This window comes from Dermacentor silvarum, chromosome 11 (genome assembly GCF_013339745.2).
Source record: "Dermacentor silvarum isolate Dsil-2018 chromosome 11, BIME_Dsil_1.4, whole genome shotgun sequence".
In the NCBI taxonomy this organism is placed as follows: Eukaryota; Metazoa; Arthropoda; class Arachnida; order Ixodida; family Ixodidae; genus Dermacentor; species Dermacentor silvarum.
Window position 1 is genome coordinate 117658649 of NC_051164.1, and position 20983 is coordinate 117679631.

A 20983-nucleotide genomic window follows, 5' to 3' on the forward strand; every position below is an offset into this window, starting at 1 on the left:
AGCGGAGCGTTCTGAACGGCGCGAGCGCGCGAGGCGCGTGACCCGAGGCGTGATCGAAGGAGAAACGGCGTTGTCTGAGCATTATCGACGTGGCTATTTATTGAGTCATAATAAATAAGGATATTTATTGAGTCATTAGGTTGTACATTTTTGTTAACATTTATTTATGCATTGTGTTCTAGTTCAGGGTCTTTTTGGGTTTTTGGTTTGAGGTTTTTGAGTTCGCGTGTAAATAAAATCTGTTTGCTGTGTTGCCATGCGTCTTCCCTCTCCATCTCTCACAACACCTGCACGCCCCCGAGATCAGTGACAACAAAACACATCACAACGAAATGGGTCATTTTCAGTGCTTTCATGGGCGAAACTAAGCATTTCGAAGTGTAAATCAAGTGTTTTTTTTTTTTTTTTCCCCTCAACAACATGTCATTTTTAGCTAGTTAAAAAATGATGGCAGAAGGTGCACCATGATATGTAGATAAAAATATTAAGGAAATGGCATATTTTTTTGTGACGTTTTTTTTTTTTTTTTCCGAGACTCATGCGCCTCTTAGCAAATGGAAAGAGCCAAGTTGTTTTCACTTGTTATGAAGCCTAAGGACTTTGCAAGTTGATACTGGGCACAAAATTACTTTGCGAATAGTATGCACTCAGAAACACGAGGGCTTAGATAGAACTGGTATCAAGAGATAAAAACAGATTTGTTAAACCTGGGGCTCAGCTTTCCAAAGTTTGCGTGTGACTTGAACATTCACTGACAGCCAACATGCAAGGCAGCAGCTCATGCCTTCCTTTTTTTGTTATGGCATCTGTCTCTTCGAGGGTCAGTCAGTGACCGTAAGGAAAGCTGCTCATAGAAGGTAACTTCAAATGCGACCAAAGGTAATGGCACGAATGTAAGTTCTATTGTAACCGTTAAGCCAGTGTGGTATGCTTAGGTGGAGGTCACGCGCTGTGAGGGTTACATGCGTGTTTATATGCAGACCTCTGCACGAGGAGGAGAGGCTGCCAAGCCAGGCACAGTACGAGAGCTTGTCTGCAGGCAGTGCAAAGCATGCAGCAGAACCAGAAGGGAAGCCATCCAGAAAGCACAAGGTGTGTGAAGTTTTCATTGAGAGTGCTTTGTGCAAGGCCATTCACAATATACTTCTTTTAACCCTTTGCCACCATTTCGCACATAATCAGTGAGTCCGGCACTGGTAGCAGCACAGCTGGTTGTGCATCCTGATCCACTTCCCCCAAAGAGCTTGCAAGACATCTCAAGTTGTCATTCTATATCTTTAGAGCACTCTTTATCACCTTGGAGTGTTAATTGACACCTTGTTGCATTTTACTTGTTTGGGCACATGACTGTTTCCCGCTTAGAAAAGGGCCATTAATTAATCTGTAGCCCTCCACCATGTCATCTCTTATAGCTCCCATTGTTGCTTTTTTCAAGTTAGACCCCTTGAATCAATCAATGAATTGTCACATTGTACTGACGGTGAAGAACCAAACTGTGCTGAAAGTGCCAACTCTTTATTTGGCAAATGTACTCAGAAAAAAAAAAAAATGCAACATGCAACGCACAATGATACCAGCACATCTTGTGCCAAGTGACAAATCCATAACATTCATGATTTGGTAAGAAACGTTCACTGTCAAAAAGCAATACAATGTACTCGTAGTACCTTGCAACCTGCGGCCATTATAAAACACCTGTAGAAAAATGTGGCTTTGCATCTGCGCTTCACTTTTGATGTTGGAACGAGGTAAATGTGGATTTGTATGTTATGTGTGACTTTTTAGTACTATGCATACATCCACTCACGCCTAACAAAGACCCAAGAGTGCTCACAATGTCACTACAGTAAAAACTCGTTAATTAGGCCCTCGTTATTTGAAAAATCTGATAATTCGGTCTCGGTCCTCTGGTCTTCGCAGGCATGTACGTTATTTAATAGAATCAAACTCTTCTTAATTCAGACGTATTTGGCAGCGGACCGGTTAACTTGCACAACTCCCGGAGCTCAGCAAGCGCAATGTAAAAGAGCAGAAACGGTGCTAGCATCCAGCCGAAGTGAAGCATCAGAGTTTGCATCACCATAGTCTTTAGCGGAAATCGTACTTGAATGACAGGACCACATGAACGCTTCATGCCTATTTGTGCCTTTATAGCCTTTAGTCTTGTGTTTTCCACCACACATAACACCGCGTTTTCTGCGCACCTCGTTAAGTGCAGGGGCGGATCCAGGTTTTTTCTGAGGGGCAGGTCAGCTTCTGTCAATGATGATGATGATGAAAGTAACATTTCTTATTTACCGAAATGCACCGTTTCTACTCACAATAAACCCGCCTCTTACATGGCTAGTGCAACAGCTGTAGCGAAGCCAGGTATCGGTTTCTCCAAACTTATAGGAAAAGAATGTTGCCCAGCAGAGCCATGAGCTTGGCGGCTGTGCCTGATAATATATGTAAGTCTGTAATGTTTCTGATAATAAAATTTGGGATCATCTGTTGCTGGTTCGTTATACAGTTAAACCTGGATACAACGAAATTCACAAATTCCCGAAAAACTTCGTTATAAAGAGGATTTCATTATATGCAGGTTCGGCACAAAAATTGAAAAAAGAAACGCTTACCGTATGTACTATCGCTCAAGATTTACCCCCAATACACTAAAGTTGTGATGAACAAAAAAGTCCCAGTTTTGCCCGAAAGGCAAAGGTCTTTGCGATTGCGAGAGCAAATCAGCAGACAGCTATACGAAGTAAGGACAGTACAGTCCAACCTCAATAATACGTACCCGCTTAATGCGTAATTGCGGTTTGAATGTACTCGCGAAGATTCCCCCACCCAGCCCCCATTGAACCCCATGCATTGGCTGAATGCTTAAGCCGTAGTCGCTCATTGCCCACCAAACGGTTAGTGCATACTATTTTTATTGTTCTACACGCACAGGCGCAAAATAGGCAAAATCCCATGTGCGCAAACGTTCGATTCTCGAGTTGCGAGGCCCGGATGACAGTCGCCAGCGATAGTGAACTTACAACATGGGCACCATGACGTTTTGCTGCCGATTGCTGCGCACAAGAGCATGGCCTTCGAGATAAGTTCCCGGTAACGCGGAGAAGCTGCTGGTAGGGGGGTACGAATTCGCTGTCGCCGTCGGAGTAGTAACCGCGCAGAAGCACATGTTATTGCAAAGCGCATTTGTGCCGTCACCGTGATCGTGGCTTTGAGGTTCCGTGTAAAGTCCAAACACGGCAACATAGTCGCTGCGTGCCTTACGCTGTGTGTGCGAGTGAAAGCTTGCGGAGGTCAGCCGACTCAATCTCGCGCGCGCGATGGAAAAGGGCGGGGGGGGGGGGGGGGGGGGGGGGCGCGCTTCCGCTCCAGGCACGGTGGGGGAGGGGCGAGAAAGGAAGGCGTTTACTTCTTCGGCGGCCGCCGTATCTTGAAAGCGATCTGCGATGTGGAAAAAGTGTGCGCCCGCGCGGGCTTATCTTCAAAGCGTACTGCAGAGAAGGTCAATATCTCGCGTTTCTTCGTCGAAGCACTCATCCTTCGAATGTCACACCAGGTACTGGATGCGTGGACGCGTGTCGTTTCGCAGAAGCGCGAGGCGTCGGAAACATAGAGCGAGCGACACGATGGCATCGTAGCATCGTATAGTGTCACCTAGTGTCAAGTTAGTGAAGTGAAGCGCAGAGACTTGCGCAGTAAGCAGAGAGTGACGCAGCCAGCGCGTTGATAAAAAATGAGTTTTTTTTTTCCTTCGGCAGCATCAACAGGAAAAGGAGAGTGCTGGCTTGGCGGGCTGGTCCAGGTGCAGCAAGCGGCGGGGTCAGGTTTGAATGAAGGGAAGGGGAAAGGTCACGCCCGCGACGGCAAGATCGCCAGGTCGAGGGATGCAGGCCCAGCCTCGCGCACGATCGCACGCACGCACACGTGGGCTCGCTCTCGCGCCGTGAATTCGAGCTCGCCAAGCGCGACGCCAGCCGCTTCGCATTCCGTCGTGACGGAGTAGGTGCTTCCCGTTGCTGCTCGCGCAAAAATGACAAAATTTGGGGCGAAATCTCTAGGTTGTCGGCGGAGAAAATTCGTTATATTGAGGGGGTCTCCTGCTGCCACTTCGTTACGTAGAGGTTTCAAATACATGTGCTTCTATGGAGTCACGGCGGGGAATACAAAAACTTTGTTCTATCCAGGAATTCGTTATATGGAGGTTCGTTATAAGCAGGTTTAACTGTAGGTGAGTAGTGCTAGCACGGGTCCGTCTTCTGAGTTCTGATTGGGACACCTTGATTTCCTTAAGAAGCTTCTTTGTATTCGGCGGAGACACCTTCGTTTGCTTTGGAGGACTAATGCTTCCGCTCCAACGCGCCAACCACTACGCTGGTTTACGATATGCGAATCAGCGCTTATGAAGACTCATGATGCCACCTACATAAAGAACGATGTGGCGTAGCAGCCGAGGGCATGAGCCAGCAGTCTTTTGCTTTGTGTTTTGTTTCCCACGCGATATCATCCTTTTACACAAGGCGCGCATCTGTTCCCGTTCGATTAAATTTTGTTTACCGTGCGACGCCATCCTAGGCCCGCATGCTGGCGTTTGCCGCTGACGTCACGCTCCCCCACTGCTGCAGCTGCGGCTCGAGGCTTCAACGAGCAACTGTGATTACAATGAGCGGTACAGTTGTAAAAGCTGCCTATGCTTATTTCTTAGTTTAGTTATTAGTTGTTATTATTTTATATATTTACCCTAGGCCGGGGAATGAAGTTTTGAAATTTGCAGGCGGAAGTTGGAATCAGCTAGCGCAAGACAGGGATAATTGGAGATTGCAGGGAGAGGCTTTTGTCCTGCAGTGGATATAAATATAGGCTGATGATGAAGATGATATATGAACATATCAGCAAGAGATCATTTTCATTAAGGAGGTTGGTCGCGGAACCACCTTATTAGTTGTGAAACTGAAAGCTGCGTACTCCTCACGAAGAACAGATGAGTCGTAAGAGTGCGGGGAGAGTTATTCCTATGAATATGGTGGACAGAACGGTCAACTCTTAAAAATAAAAAGTGCACAGCTTAACAGTTTAATAGTTTATTACGGTTTATCATGAATAATGAAAGCAACATGGGAATAAAACAACATACAGTTAAACCTGGATATAACGAAATTGACAAATTCCCGAAAAACTTCGTTATAAAGAGGATTTCGTTATATGCAGGTTCGGCACGAAACTTCGAAAAATAAACGTTTACCGTATTTACTCGATTCTAACGCGCCCTCAATTGTAACGTGCACCCGTTTTCCGTTTTCGTCGAAGCACTCATCCTCGGAATGTCACACCAGGTACCAGATGCGTGTAAGCGTGTCGTTTCGCACAAGCGCGAGGCATCGGAAACGAAGAGCGAGCGTCACGATGGCGTCGTAGCGTCATATAGTGTTACAGTAGAACCTCCCTGTTACGTTCCCGGGGGCTGCGTTTTCCTGGCTGTTACGTCGTTTGTGACCGGTCCCGGCACAACTCCCATAGAACTCAATGCATTGGGTTACCAATGCATTGGGTTACCACAACTGTGGGACCGTTCCCGCATCATACGTTGCGAACTGCCACCCCGCGCCGGCCCGAGCGGCCATTTTCACTTTTCATGTCGCTTGGCTTGGTGGCTTGACAATGGCATTAGCCACCCAAAGTGCCAGGGGCGACAACTGATGTATTTTCAATTTCCGCCAGCAAAAGTATGGCCCTTGAGATCCGTATTTGCTATATAAAGATGGTGTCCTTGACGCGTTGTGGCCCTAAAATTGGTTTTGGCTCATAGATATTCCATATATAAGGGTACAGGCCACGCTAGCGGCAAAAAACGCGCGCGTCATGCAGCGAGCGGCAAGTTGCTGCACGTCAGCGCCTTGCCGCGTCTCGCCACACGGCAACGCGATAAGATCTCCCGCGCTTTCCGAACGGGCGAGCAACACCGCGAGCGCTCATTGTTTCATGCGAGAGACGAAGATCGTCGATTGAAAACCTGGTGCGGACCGGCGGCGTTTCGGTTGTGATGGCTTCGTGATGTCACCCTCGTCGCTCTTGATTGGTTCTTCATCTCGCAGCACGCGGCATTTGCCGCAGAACCCATTTCGTGCGGCACGCCGCAAGACCCCCGATTCGTGCCGCTTTTGCCGCGCGTTTTTGCTGCGTGTTTTTGCCGCTAGCGTGTTTTTGCCGTACCCTAAAGTCCAAGGGCGATAACGCAGTCGCCGTGCGCCGTATGCTGTATGTGTGAGTGAAAACGTGCGAGGGGAGCCGACGACCGCGTCTAAATCTCGCGCGCGCAAGAAAAGCAGGGAGGAAGCGCGGCTTCTTCCGTTGCGCTCGAGGCACCGGCGAGGGAGCGGAGGGGGAGGGATAGCGGGGCGATGCGCGGTCGCGCAGGCCGTATCTTGGAAGCGATCTGCGTTGGGGCAGAGTCTAGCAGTGTAGATGCGTCGGCGGCTCGTAGCTTTCTGCGTTTTGTGTGTTCTTGGCACTCAGTTTGCGTTGAAGCGATAGACAACAGCGCGAAGGTCACTTCGCTCGCTTCTCCAGCGGCGCTTCCACACGCCGCCAGCGTTTGACAGCGCGTGACCGCGCTCATCGAGTCTGATGTGCCACAGCGTGTACCAGCGCGTCGGCAACATCAGCTGGAAAAGGAGAGAGTGCCGGCTTGGCGGGCTAGGCCAGCTGCAGCAAGCGGCAGGATCAGATTTGAATGAAGGGAGGGGGAAAGGTCACGGCCGCCGCGGCAAGATCGCCGGGTTGAGGGATGCAGGGCCGCCTCGCACACGCATGCACGCACACGTGCGCTCGCTTCGCATTCCATTGCGGCGGAGAAGGTGCTTCCGGTTGCTGCTCGCGCAAAAATGACAAAATTTGGGGCGAAATTTCTAGGTGGTCAGAGGGGAAAATTCGTTATATCGAGGGGGTCTCCCGCTGCCACTTCGTTACGTAGAGGTCTCAAATACATGTGCTTCTATAGAGTAACGGCGGGGAATCGAAAAACTTCATTATATCCAGGAATTCGTTATATGGAGGTTCGTTATAAGCAGGTTTAACTGTATAACAAAAATTACTGCTGCGTTTGTGCACTGTTTGCTCCCTGACAATCCTTGAGTTCCCTGACAATCCACGCAGGGCAACATCTAGAGGTAATGAGTGGACCTCGCTACGTTTGAATTTAATTGACAAAGGCTTGTTTCACATTTGAGGTAGGGGCTGGGTAGTTCTTTCATTTTTGTAGAAACGAACGATACAATTTATATGTCACATATAAAATGCGTAACAACATGGTATGAAGTTCTTGGTGTAAATCTGGCTAGAACACACAGGAAGCAAAAACATTATTAGCCATTGCACTTTGTGAAGGTGGATGACGACTTTAGCTGTTTAGCACAAGACACAGAGGCCTCCCCATTACTACGACAGAAGAGAAGGGAAATTCAAAATGGAGAACGGTAACTTGTCTTTCTGGTTTTTATATACATTTGCGGGGACTTACTTTAAGCAAAAGAAAACCCGTAAATCAAAGAGTGTAGTTTAAGGGGTTTTTTTGGTATGCATAATTACCTTTGGTGGCTTCAGTGTCTTGAAAAGAACACTTGGACACCGGAGAAAAAATTACGGGGGATGCTTAGAACTTTCTAAGAATGTGAAGGCGAAAGCCTAGTTGGACCCATAACGATGTGGAATAAAGCTCTGTGCGCACGCGGCGACGTATACATGGAGCGCGAGCGCGCTGCCGCCGTTTCCAGAACGTTCTACAGGCGCTGCCGCTGACATTTTTCTCCTCCCCAGCGCTGCCACCGCGCTTGCCCTCAATGCCCCTGCTGCGCTGCTGGTGATATTTCCCTCCTCCTCCCCAGCGTCACCGTTGCCCTTTCCATCAATGCCCTCCCACACCACAGCTTACATTTCCCTCCTCCTCCCCAGCGTCGACAAACGCGCGAGTAGTGGCGCGAGCGCGAGGCAAGTGCGAGGCTAGCTCCCTCACTTTTTCTATACCTTACAGTGACCTTAAAACAGAGATTTAAGGCGAAATGTCAATATCTTTTTCTGTGACATTGTAGCACCAAAATTCCACGCAGTCGCTACGTGGCATTGAAGTGCAGACAGATGAAACTGTGGGGGGGGGGGGGGGGGAAGGACAGTGGGACCTATTAAGTTGATCTAGTTACTGTTTAAGTTGATCAAACTTAGTCTGTACACTGGGGCACTCTGACGGGAGACAGCATAAAACTCAAAGAAAGATGGCGTGGTCTCAGCTTTGTTCGGCTACAGTGTACTAGAAGGTTTTGTAGCGGGCTCAGAGGATGGCTCGGGCTGATTTGTTGCATGTGGCCGCCAGGAGGAGGCGCGGCAAGACTTTCGTCCTGTAGGGTGCCTCGATGTCAACGCTGCCTGGCATCGAGGCACCCTATTCTTCCTGAAGCGTCTCCTGCGTGACCGACTGCAGACGGTGATGTTCGTCCTCGGACTCATGGGGCGCGATCTTGTACGCGTTCCAAAATGGAACGGAGGCAGTCCGTTCCATCGAGCCGCACACGATTGGTCAATTTGAACCGTGACGATCAAATTGACCAATCGTGTGCGGCTCGATGGAACGGACCCCCTCTGTTCCATTTTGGAACGCGTACAAGATCGCACCCCTGGTCCTTCGATGCATTCTCCGCTTTTGCGCGGTACAGCTTTCGCTGTCTGTGTTTGCGATGTCTGTAATCACATTGCTGCTGTCGACGCCTCTCTGCTTTGTTAGCTTTTTTTTTCTCCGGCGTGGACGCGCTATGCCGCACCACTGGCTTTTCCAGGTAATGGTAAGAGGCACTCCGATGACACTCCGCGGGGGAACTCAGTTATATCAGGCACGAAGGCGCTCGTGCGGATATCGGCGTGCTTGACGAAAGAGACGTCCCCTCGTTTGCAAGATGCCGCTGACGGAACCAGTAAGGCACAGCCGGCGCCAGGAGGTCCAAGTGTTCTTGAGAAAAATTAACGACAACTTGCGACACTACACTGCTACGGAAAACAGCTAAGCTTATGAGCGAGCTAGCTTTACTTCTAAACGGCTGCTACCACTGGTACTCGCGAAAAGTACTTTTGAAGAATGCTGTTGGCCATATTATGACAGGGTGATGGGGTATCACCCTGTCGGCGAGGGGTGATGCAGAAATCTGAGGGGGGGGTCAGGACATCCGGACATCCCCCCCGGATCCGTGCCTGAGCTGTGCAGTCACCATCCATGATCACATCAGTAGTGACCATGTTTTCGTCCACAGTGACTGCGGCAAGCAGTAGTTTCGAGGCATGCATCAGCTGTGTGCGTGGTCGCCGTCCATGATCGCGAAGATAGTGACCGCAGTTTCCTCCTGACTTGGTGCACATGTCGGCCGTGTGGCTTCAGAACCATCCATAATCGCGTCGATAGTAGCTGCGGTTGCGTCTGCAACGGTTGTGGCAAACAGTACTTTCGTTTGGCTCTGTGCGTGCGTCGGCTGCTTGCCTTCAGAATTGCATGGTCGCCATCCATGATCGTGTCGATAACAGCCACGGTCTCATCCGCAGCGGTTTTATTGGCGACCAGCTCACTGGCGAAAAAATAATCGGGTTGTGCGCACAATAATGAAAAACATGTCTTGAAGACATGCGCTTTGCCGCGCTGTGAAGGAAGTCACGTAGCCTTCGCTTCTGTGAACGCTAATCGCCCACCAGATCGAAGCTTCTGCACTGCTTTTTGTACAAAATAGGTAGAATCAGGAATTACTGATTAATTCAGTAACTAAAAGTGTGTTGACGAAGTAAGCATTTGCTTATTGTTTTCTTGATACCCTTGGTAGTTTGACGTTTGGTTAATTCAGACTTTTTTTTTATTGGTCCCGTGAAGTCCAAATTAACAAGGTTTTTCTGTACACCATATATTTATGTGTAAGAGTTCCATCTTGGACCTAGATATTTTTGGAAGCTAAGCTATCTGTGCACATGCAGCAGCCCCTTCTCACAAGCAGACAAAGTTTTTTGCGGTCTTTAAATATGTGATGTTTACCTGAGAATATTTCATAGCCTGAACAGCTGACAGGAAGATCCATTTTAGGTTTAGCTCAAGCCAACATGAAGCGTAGTGTGTGGCTGATTTTGCACAATGAACCATGGGAGAATTGTAGGTATGATGTATGTACGGTCTACCACAAAGGCTTACGGACCGCAGGATCTCAGAAAACATTGAATTTCCAAGCAGCTACTGTAGTAGTAGCCAGTAAAACTGTACATCACAATGTTGTTCGTGTATACTACAGTGTAGACCACTTGTAACATAAGTCCGCAGAGTCACGGATTTCCACCCTGTAAGCGATACAGCGCTATAACCAAAACAACATTTTTCAAAGGCTGTGCACATGCAAAACATGTAGATCAAGCAGCCACGTGTGTCCGGAAATTGAAGCATGCAACCGGGATGTGCCCTTACTTTCCTTGGTGAGGTCCAAGAGTTGTACAGCCGCTGCGAAGCATTTCGTTGACTGTGCACCAAACCGCAACTTTGCCCGCTGGCTCCCAACGTGATGGCGCTGGTTAGGCCTAGCTGGTGGAAGTCCTGTGCGGCATTCCGTTGTAGTAAGCTCTCCCTTGATATACCGTATTTACTTGAATCTAGGCCGACTCCGATTCTAAGCCAACCCCCTAAAGTCCGAAGTCAGAAAAAAAAAAAAAACTTGCCTCAAATGTAGGCCGAGCAAAAAGGCGAGGACAGGGGTCACAAAATGAAAACAGCATTTATTGAATATGAACATGCCGAGCTGAGTCTACGTCATATCGCTGCCAGCCTTGTCGCTATCTTCCTTATCACTGCCACTTTCAAACAATGCACTATATTCAGTACCATCAAGCGCATTAGAGATGCTGCACTTTCTGAAGGAGTGCACAATCAAAGTTCCTGGGTAAATGTCATCCTCCTTGCGGCACGCGCTAAAAGCATCTCCCGTTGCTCCCTCCAACGACGGACGTTTTTCTCATCGATGCCGAAGTCCTGCCCGGCTTGAACGTTTGACGATGCCTTTGCGGCTAGCGCAACTGTTCGTTAGAAAGCGGTACTATAGTGGCATCGCCTGTTTGGTGCCATTATTATACCGCCACGCTGCACACGTATACATCATTGCCCCCTCCAACGACAAACGTTTTTCTCATCGATGCCGAAGTCCCGCCTGGTTTGAACGTTTGACTATGCCTCTGCAACTAGCACAACTGTTCGTTAAAAAGCGGTGCTATAGTGGCATTGCCTGTTTGGTGCCATTACGATAATGCCATGCCGCGCGCCGATGCTACACCATACCGATACTACGACGTTGCTCGTGTACTTTAGTTTTCTACTGGCGCGGCTAGTAGCGGCTGCGATACTTACTTTTCTAGATGGTGCTAAATATGCACCATATGTATCAGTTTCACTTAAAAACTGGCGCATTTTTCAAAATCCTCGAATCTAAGCCGACCCTAGAGTTTTGTATATGATTATTTGAAAAAAAACTATCGGCCTACATTTAAATAAATACAGTATACTTTTACCTGTAGATGAATACACGAAGATCTGGAGTTAGATCACGTGCACGTGCTAAACTGACGGCGGTGTGCATGAAACGGTGTCCGTGGGCAATGAGCTGGCAACTACTGCGAAGACGTAAAGCGGACGTTTTTATAAAGTACTGGCAGGAACAGCAAAAGCTTGCGTGGGGATAGTGTGGAAAACATTCCGAACTAAAGAACTTGTGGAACACAGTTTAAACTGACAGTGTCATGGGGTCATGGTCGCACGTGCGATATCTGCACTTCACAACAATGTACATCACGATGGGTGAACACAAACCGCGTTCGTGGCCTTGACCAATTTTTTCGCGGTGATGGATTTCACCGTCGAAATTCATTTTTCCAGCCTGCCTGATAATTCAGACATTTTTAAGACCCCGTCTGCATCTGAAAATATTAGTCAGTGGCCTTATTTACTTTCCACACATGAACTGGAGAGCCAAAAAGCGACCACGTGCATGCATTTGGTGCGGACTGCGCGCCGCTCACAAGTGGCCAGAGCAAAAATTTGTCGGCCCTTCCACTCTGTGAAGATGGATGATAAGTTTCATCACAACAAATGGAGGGTATACGTACCCGTTCACAGTGGTGAACGCAGGCAGTTTTTCCTTGATTAAAGATTCCTTACACGTATCCCAAACTCTAAATTCACCAAGGTCTTTTCCATTAGTAGCATAATGTTCCTTCAACACTTCCAAGGCATTGTGTCGCTGTTCGTCGAAGTGGATCACACTTATGAGGGACAAGTTCTTATCGAATCACAAACGCTTGCGTTCAATGTCTCGAGTTTGCTCGGTGGCGTGGTTAGCAGCATCTGCCCGCCATTACTGCATGTGACTCTTCAAAATGAAGTTGCGTCAAAATTAAATCTGTCCGTCACGTAAGACAATGAATGGCTCATACCCCCTTAAGCAATGGCTCATACCTGCGTAAACGCGGCCTCCTCATTACGATGACAGAAGAGAAGTGAAATTCTACGCTAGAAGGATGAGCGGCAACGGAGCCAGCTCTAGAAGACGATGACGACGATGAACGCGGGAGCAACGGTACTAGCGAGGTTGCGCCGAGGGGCGCCAACGTGCCAGCTGTGGAAGAAGACGGCGCTCGAGCCAGTGTTGATGATGATAGTTTCTGCGAACAGACACGGACGTTCAGGCTAGACATAAACAATCTTCGCTTGTAAAAGGCTTCTCTGTCGCCTAAGCAATCCCCGCGCTCCCGCTGAGCCAGCATGCTGCTGCCACGTCTTTAAATTTTTTTCTCCATACCTTGTTCGTTCACTCGCTCTGCATCTCCTCCTCCTCTGCATCACCCTCATCATCCTCTCCTCGACCGGCGCAACTCGTTGAGAAGCGCGCTCACTGCCTCACTTGTCTGCAGGATTTTCCGGCAACCGCATCATAACAAATATATCGTCTTGCAAGACTTCACTGTAAGCTGTATGCGTGTATCTTGAGTTCTGTGGGAAGTTAAATGGGAGTCGGGAAAGACCACATTATATCCATTCCAGCTGGAAATGCAAATACAGTAAAAGCTCGTTAATTCGAATTCCATGGGGATGCTAAGAAAATTCAAACTATTGAAAGTCGGACAAAAAATCGCTCGGTTAAGGTGTATATATAGTGCACGCACACACTACGTCACATTGGCAAGAAAGTCTATCGTTCAACGCACTGGCGCAGCCAACGTAACCGTACGAGGCCAATGCAGTCTAATGTGCCCGACATCGAGATGGCTCTTGCTCCATCTGTGCATTCTTCGCACCGACTGCGCTGACTGACAATGCATTGTGCGTAAGAAAAAGGGGCCCACGCCACTTCGCCGACCGTTGCAGACAGCCGTTCAAAGTGGCGCGTGGGTTGCGAATGCAGCTGATGGCGCGCGCGTCGAAGTAAAGGCGCGTTTATAGTCCGATGTTTTCGGCGTGTGGGCGAGCGTCGCTAGCGGTCAGTTACGCCGTTGCCCTGCGCCAGCTGAAATGCCATCCCCTCTATACTTCGACGCATGCGCCGTCAGCTGCTCTCTTTGGAGCATGCGCAGAACAATCCCCAACCCGCGCACTGCTTTGAATGGCTGTCTGCAACTGTCAGCAAAGCGGCATGGGTGCGTTTAATTGGAGCACACGCCGCCGCCGACGCTCACCGCAGGAACAGTCACCTAAAAAAGCAAAGCTGCACGGCCCGCGTGGCGATACAAGCGTCGCCAATGTGCTCCTGTGCACCAGCACTCTACCCATGCACGATGATACGGAGTTTGAATTATCGGTGGCGGTCTGGATTTCGATGTGAATTAGCGGGATGCGTTACATATTGCTTTCAATACATTGTTGAATGGACGGCAGCAGCTACTTCGAATTATCCAAAATTTCAAATTAATGAGTTGTGAAATAATGAGCTTTTACTGTACTTGGCTCCATTGCGAGGCCGCAGAGATATTCAGCTTTTCGTCAGATCTCGTGGTCCGTAATCTTTTGTGGTCGACTTTGCATTTGGCACTTGGCCATTGCTGGAAGTTTGTGCTGGACGTGAATAAGGACAGCAAGTCGCTTGATGTTGAACTGTAAAACATCTTAGGGTAGTCACAAGTGATGTTATCAAAAACTGAGTGACAGTGTTCTCCACCAGGAGAAGAAGCATCGCAAGAAGGGGCACAAGGAGCATCGGAAGGGCCAGCTGCTGCCAGAGGCCAGTCACGGCTCAGAAAGTCCCGCTGAGGAAGCATCCTCGCATGTCAAGGTGAGCACACCATGGACATTTAGAGTTGTCGCCCATTGCAAGGATTGGTCAGCAGATCAAAAACATGTATTATTAATGCAAAGCTTTCTTTCCAACTCCCACCCCCCTACTTTGCGGTAGCTACAGTCTTGGCCACTAGATAGCAACTTGGGCCACATGCCACTGGGTATGTTCAACCGGATGCGTGTCCATTTTTGGCCAATCTCCCAGAAAGGGTTTATGCCTCTGTAACAGAGAAGCCCTAAATGTATAAAAGCGAAGCTTTCTTTGCAAGCCTACGCTTAGTGGTACGAGAGATTAGTGCATTCAATTTTACTGCGCGCCTGCCCATGTGGTGCGCAGCTGGGCGTAGTCTCCAAGATCTCCCTGGCGCAATTTCGGGGGCCACATGCAAGCCTGCACGAGTCACACGATGCTGTGCAGCTATGCATGACAGCGTGAAAGATTTGTACATTCACTTCTCTCTGTCTCTGTGATGCGCCCCGCAGGCACAGCCAGGACCTTGCCTTTGAGAACTGCTTAGTGGAAACTCGGGGGGTCACACCCAGGACATGCCTGTGCCACCCCGTGTAGCTACGCGCGTCGGCGGTACCGGTGCGAACGATTAGTGCATTCACTTTTTCCTCTCCCTCAATCTTGTTGCGGAGTATTGTGTTGTGTGTCACGTGCTGCTCAGTCGCGACGAGCCAAGTGGAAAGTGGAAGCGAAAGACCATCACAATGGAACAGAAGGCAGCTATCTAAAGGCTGTCGCGTGAGGTGCCAAGAAGTCACGCGTTGCACACGCCAAAGATTCGTTTGTTGTTTTATTCCAATTTCATCCCATGCTTGGCCGTGTAGCAGTTCCATGGGCCGCAATGTTTATAATTGTGCACCCCATTGGGCATATATTGCAGTCAATTCCAATAGTGAATATAACGAAGTAATGGATATAACGAAGTAATTTTGGCTCCTCTTCATCTTTGTTATAATGAGGTTTGAGTGTATTAATTCATAGTACTGAGGCGTTAATAACATGACATGAAAACTGAATAATGATTGTTATTTTGAAAAGTTCGGTATTTTGAAGTTCATAGGGCTGAAATATTTTTACATTGAAACTATAAGCAGTCAGCTTATGTTTGGTGTGAAGACCCAGGCACTAACGCGCATTGCGTATGCTGCAGAGCCCCTCATTCTCGATACAGTGCAAGCCAGCATCTCACTTCACCTTTTTCGGTGCATAAAGAGCGTCGAGTGCGCTGCAGACAGGCCACCCCAGCTTACACCGTAGCTAACTGCTTCTGCCCTACATCATGCACTCCCTGATGTCAGCCTCATCATGAACGCCAGGATTCGCAGAATGGCACCGCATCGGCCGGGTCTGCCTTTGTAGTTAAAAGGATTGTCCAGGTCGACAGGACCAATTGAAAGGATAACCTGACGCAGGCAGAGGCAACAGGCCAATTAGCTGCTGGAAGGCAGGCAGATCATATTGAATATGCGGCAAAAAACTTAAACTCTTCGCTTCCACCCACTTGGTGCACAGCCGCTCTTGGTGTTCCGCTGCACATTTTCCTGTGTTGTAAGAAAATTGCTCTGAATTTACTACAGATATCATATTTACAAAATGTCTTATTTATTTTGTTCACAAAAGGCTGCTGCATTAAATGCAGTAAAATAACTAGAAAATGAGCATTAAAAAAAATACGACATGGAGGAACGTGGAGTGCACTTTTTCGTTTTCTGCCCTCAGAACGCCTCTTGGACTTTTGAACTTAGCCCTTGAAAACTAAGCACAGCATCAAATAGTTCTGCATCACAGTTTTCAGTAGTATCCGCTGGAAAAAATGAACCCACTCAGAAGCCTGAACGCTTTTCTTCATGCCTGGTATCCTTGTTGCAAGAGCTAAAACAACCGAGCGGAGTCTGGCGAGCTTCTAGCTTTCCATTGTCTTACAAGCAACTCCACCTGAAAGCGTTGACAAATATGTCCATCTAGTGTGAACAAAACTAGAAAATAGCTTGCAATGTGCTGCCATCAATGAAAAAAAATTCGAGGACACCTAATCACTTCTTAGGAGATGTGAATGCGAAAGCATTAATGTCCAATTGAACGCCACTGAGCAGTCCTTCGAGTTATGAACTCCTCGCGGGTAAGCGAGCATGATGAGACACTTGGCCAATGCCTCCTAAATAGCCAATGCACTTTGATCCATGACGTCATGCTACCTTGCCTGACTGTCATAGTATCTAATGAGGATGCAGAAGGTGCAGGTTTGCTATTAAGGAGGCGCTCGTTTAGCCCCGTGGGTAACACTCGGCTTCTGAGCGTGGGGCCATAGGTTCGAAACTCACTACCGCCAACGTTTTAGTGTGCAGGTCTTAGGCGCCCATTCCTGCAGCGAGCATCGGCGGCATACCCGAGCGAACGAGCACAGTGAAAGATGAATGAGCGAACGTGGAGTGGCTTGGGGGATGAAAGGTGCGAGGAGGAAAGCGCAGAGGAGGGTGCAGTGGAACCATGAAGCAGAAAGCGAGAGAGGGTAGTGAGAAGAATAGTGTAGTGCGGCAACAATGCCTACGAGATGGCGCCAGAGTAGCGCGCGTCGTCTGGGCGGTCTGTCAGTGGCGGCTGCTGTGAATCGCACCCAAGCGTCACCCACGCACTGGCTCTTGTGATCTCCAGATTAGCGAGGCAGTCACGCCACACTTGCTTCGTTTGCAACTGGCCGCACGAGACAGATTGTCCTCTAGCCAATATATCGCGAAACGAAAACGTGTATAGAGCTGTGCTCTAATTTCGCATTAGGGACTATCGTAATTGTCAGGGAATTTGTTCCTTTCAAATTTATTCTGGTCTTTTGAAACAATAATTTCTTTATAGCGATTACCAAGGCGAAGTTGGAACACTGGCGAGAGCTTGTGCGGGCAAGGAACGCGTGGATAACACGGGCTTCCGAGAGCGAGAGCGAGGGTGACGTGGCGTCGCAGCGATGCCCTTTCCCCTCACACAACACCTGGTGCGCCAGCATGGCAGCAGTTGTTCCCTTTCACCTCTCCATCAAAGTGTGCACGTGGCATGGCGTCGCAGCCAAGGGGAATTTAGGTGCCGTTTCGCTACTGCAGAAGCTGGCTTTATTGCTCAATGGGCCACTTGATGCTCTCACATCAAAATAGCCAGGAACAGTCGTTCCCCGAGCTCCGATTTTCCACTCCGACTTTGGCCTTAATCATCGTCCACCGGATCACCGGCTGTGGTTGTGAATGGGTTAACGGCATTGAAATAGTGGTCAGTCTAACCCATACGCATGATCTTGATCAGAACCGATCACTGATGAGCCACCTGTACAAAAATATTAGCAGCAAGCATTTCACAACAGCTTGCAGCCCATTACCACATTGGCTAGCAGCAAATTTTCGTTGCGGCCATGCTGCCTAGGCCATCAGGCCTAATCGGCACTGCTGCGTCGGGTGTCGGGGACTAATGTTATGGTTTGATGTCGAATCAACACAGATCTATTCACACCAGCTGCGCAACACTTGAAAGTTGACAAACCGCCTCTCAAATGAAAGCGAGTGTATGGGATGGCAACAAAGTTGGCCACCATCTTTGTGACGCACCATGCACCGTCTTCTCATTCCTGATGCCGTTTGTGGATGCACATTGGTCTCTTTTTGTAGATACGAGCAACCTGTTACCGTGTAGACTTGTGTAAGGGCCGCACTTTTTTTTCAATTTTGTCGAGGTGTGGCCTTTACACGAGACCGAACCTTTTGGTCAAAATGGTGCAGGCCCAATCGGCGACTTGTGCACACCCAGATCTTGTTCACACCCTGGCTCTCGCCATATAGTAGCGGCATGCGAAAGTACGCAGCGCGCGAAAATTCGCCAATGCGTGCACGTGGCATCAGGGCACCGAACGCGATTGCTTCTCCGTTGGAAATGTTTTTTTTTTTTTTTTTTTTTCAGTACATTGGGCAGCGAAGTTGGGGGTGCGGCCTTTACACGAGTCTATACGGTACATGACTTGCTTTGGATTTACATGACGGGCAGGAAAGTTTCATGTGAATATAGTGCTCTACTGGCTGCGTACATTTGCACCGCCAGTGGATGGACAAGGGGGTAAGGGGGGAGTAGTGAAGCATCGCATGAACTTGCCGTGACCCTCCTGATTTCAGAATCTTTGACAAGTGGCAAATAACACCGAAACGGCGCCTGCTCTTTGTCATCAGCACCTACCGTTGTCGACCCTCACAGCTTCAAAGGAGGCTATGCGTGGAATGGTAATCGAGTCACGTAATGCACGGTCCGCACTTTTGTCTGCGGCACAGATTGGCCTTACTGATATCCCATCTGTCGTAAAGATAGGAAAAGCCCTTCTGTATTTTGCAGGAAAGCTGGAAAGCAAAATCTTTTTTTACAATAAAAGATTGCCATAGAACACAGGTACACTATTTAGCTTGGAATCTCATTGGTATTCTGTACAGCATAAATGTCACTAATTATTTAGCGTCAGAGGAAAGGAAGCACTTGATTCAATTCAGCAGACATTCTATTGATAAAAAACAACCTGGAGCTCCAATCCACGCTGTGAAGGTGGTTGGACAGCGAAGCTGTAAACGACACCCACAATGATTACCCATTGTGACATCACTTGAATTAACACACCTGGCTCTACAAAGAGTGAAACCAGAGACAAGTGAAATGTACTTAACCACACCCTTTAATACTTCACAACGACATTATATTCACGCTGTTCTTCTGGCAGTCTTTACTTTCCGTGGTCTACCCATGGTAGTTCGGAATGAATTGAATGAGTTGCTAGAACGTGGTGACGTCACTACGTGATTTCTATGATGTTGGGGTACTTTTCCACTCAGTGTAGCTTACGCAGCCGTAATCTTTACCGGGAAAGACATGTGGAAGAAGGAATGTGCTTCGCATTATTTGCAGCCATCATTAGCATACATTATACGGTTTGCACTGCACACGAAGGTTTTGAATGACGTCAACCTTTACCAAGCAGCTGCAAACCTAATCTTTACCGTAACGCATCAGAGGGCGTTCCCATTGTTCACACGCGCCTTATCATACATCATGTGGTTTTGATGCTTGTTTTCTGGTTTTTCTTTTGAAAACGAGTGCTGAGCTGTATGCTGTGAAACCATCATTTTTTTCTTTAACTCCCTAAGCAATTTGGCCATTATGGACGCCTTTCTTACTTTTTAGTTTTTATTAGTTATTACAGTAGCACGAGGTTGTAGGCTCAGTTTGAGCGATAAATTAAATTGTATGTGTAAGTGTCAAATGACCCATTGAGTGAAATGCAGCTTTATTAATGTGAAACCTTGGGAGGTGCGAAGCATGCAGTGATGCGCTGCTAATCGGCTCATACTGCCTTAAGCAATGGCTCATAACCCCGTAAACGCAGCCTCCCCATTACGACGACAGAAGAGAAGTGAAATTCTACGCTGAAATGATGAGCGGCAACGCGGCCGACTGTGGACGATGGCGACGAACGCAGGAAGCGCTCGGCACGCGGGACGCTCGGCGAGAGCGCGTGCCGAGCACGATCACGAGCCACTTGCTTACCGTGACGTTTTTTGCTTACGCCAACGACACGAAAATTTCCTTGGCTGGTAGAGGTATACAGCTTCGCTGTAAAAAATATTTTCCAAGCTTTCATATGCAGTGGAGTCCCGCTACAACGAAATTAACGAGTCACGCTGAAAAATTTTGTGTTGGTGGAACTTCGTTGATGCGAAATTAGTATGTATATACGTACGCCAAACGACAAAGCCGTGAACGAAATCGAAACCATCGTCCAGAAAATCTAGGCGATGGCGTGGGGGCAAAGGTTGACACGTACCGAAGGCGGTTGTTGTATTTAGAACACAGAGGTACGATGCATCCGATGCCTGAACATCATCTTCTTTATTTTGTGTCCCCGCACCACCATCCTCATCTTCTTTCCTAGACAACATTTTCCCGGTTGACTAAAAAAAAAAAAAAAAACTATCGCTTGCGTAACGCATAGTCCCTGAGCTTCAACGGAGTTCTTTTAACTCGTGCGCTCTTCCGTGGGGGTTGGCCGGTCATTTTGTCCTGCAGTGAAGACGGCTGAGTACTTGACTCACTGCTGGCTTGTGCTGCTATTTCTTGCCGTGACGTAGATGGACAGTCAGCATGTTGTTCACTCGCAGGAAATGCACTACCTTGAAGAGACTTGTCAGGTAGTAGTAGAGTCCATTCTAGAATACCAGGTCAATTGCCTGTGAACTTCTCCGCAGCTTCTGGGTGCATCGCTTGAAATTTGGAGGCGTTCCAGACTCGACCGTCATCCAAAAGAAATGAAGCTGGCCCTCGTTGCTCAATAATCTGCTTCGGTTTCGAAAAGCGCGAAGATATTTTCCCGTGAACTGACGACTTTCTCACGCGGACGTAGTCGCCGACGGCAAAGTGTCTTGTCTGGGCTCCGCGACGGCAGTCTGTGTAAAGTTTGGAAGATGCTTCGTTTTGTCTGACACGTTGGCGCAGCCATTTCATCGCTTGTGCTGGATTTTCGTGAAATGAAGAATCCGGTAATCCAACAATGCTTAAGCGTGTTCGTGGCAGTCGTCCGTGCAGCAAAACGGCGGGTGCAACTCCCGTTGTGGCGTGAGGTGTGCAGCGGTAGACCCCCA

General features: G+C 48.4%; 1 protein-coding gene across 3 annotated transcripts in view; it reads left to right on the forward strand.

Annotated features, from left to right (window-relative positions):
- Positions 1-20983, forward strand: part of LOC119432357 (AP-3 complex subunit delta-1-like) — a 213500-nt gene that overhangs the window by 113712 nt on the left and 78805 nt on the right. For all 3 annotated transcript variants that reach the window (XM_049659316.1, XM_037699524.2, XM_049659315.1), the window contains exons 24-25: positions 981-1092; positions 14208-14318. In XM_049659316.1, coding sequence (XP_049515273.1) covers positions 981-1092; positions 14208-14318 — 223 coding nt within the window. The remainder of the gene's footprint in view (positions 1-980; positions 1093-14207; positions 14319-20983) is intronic.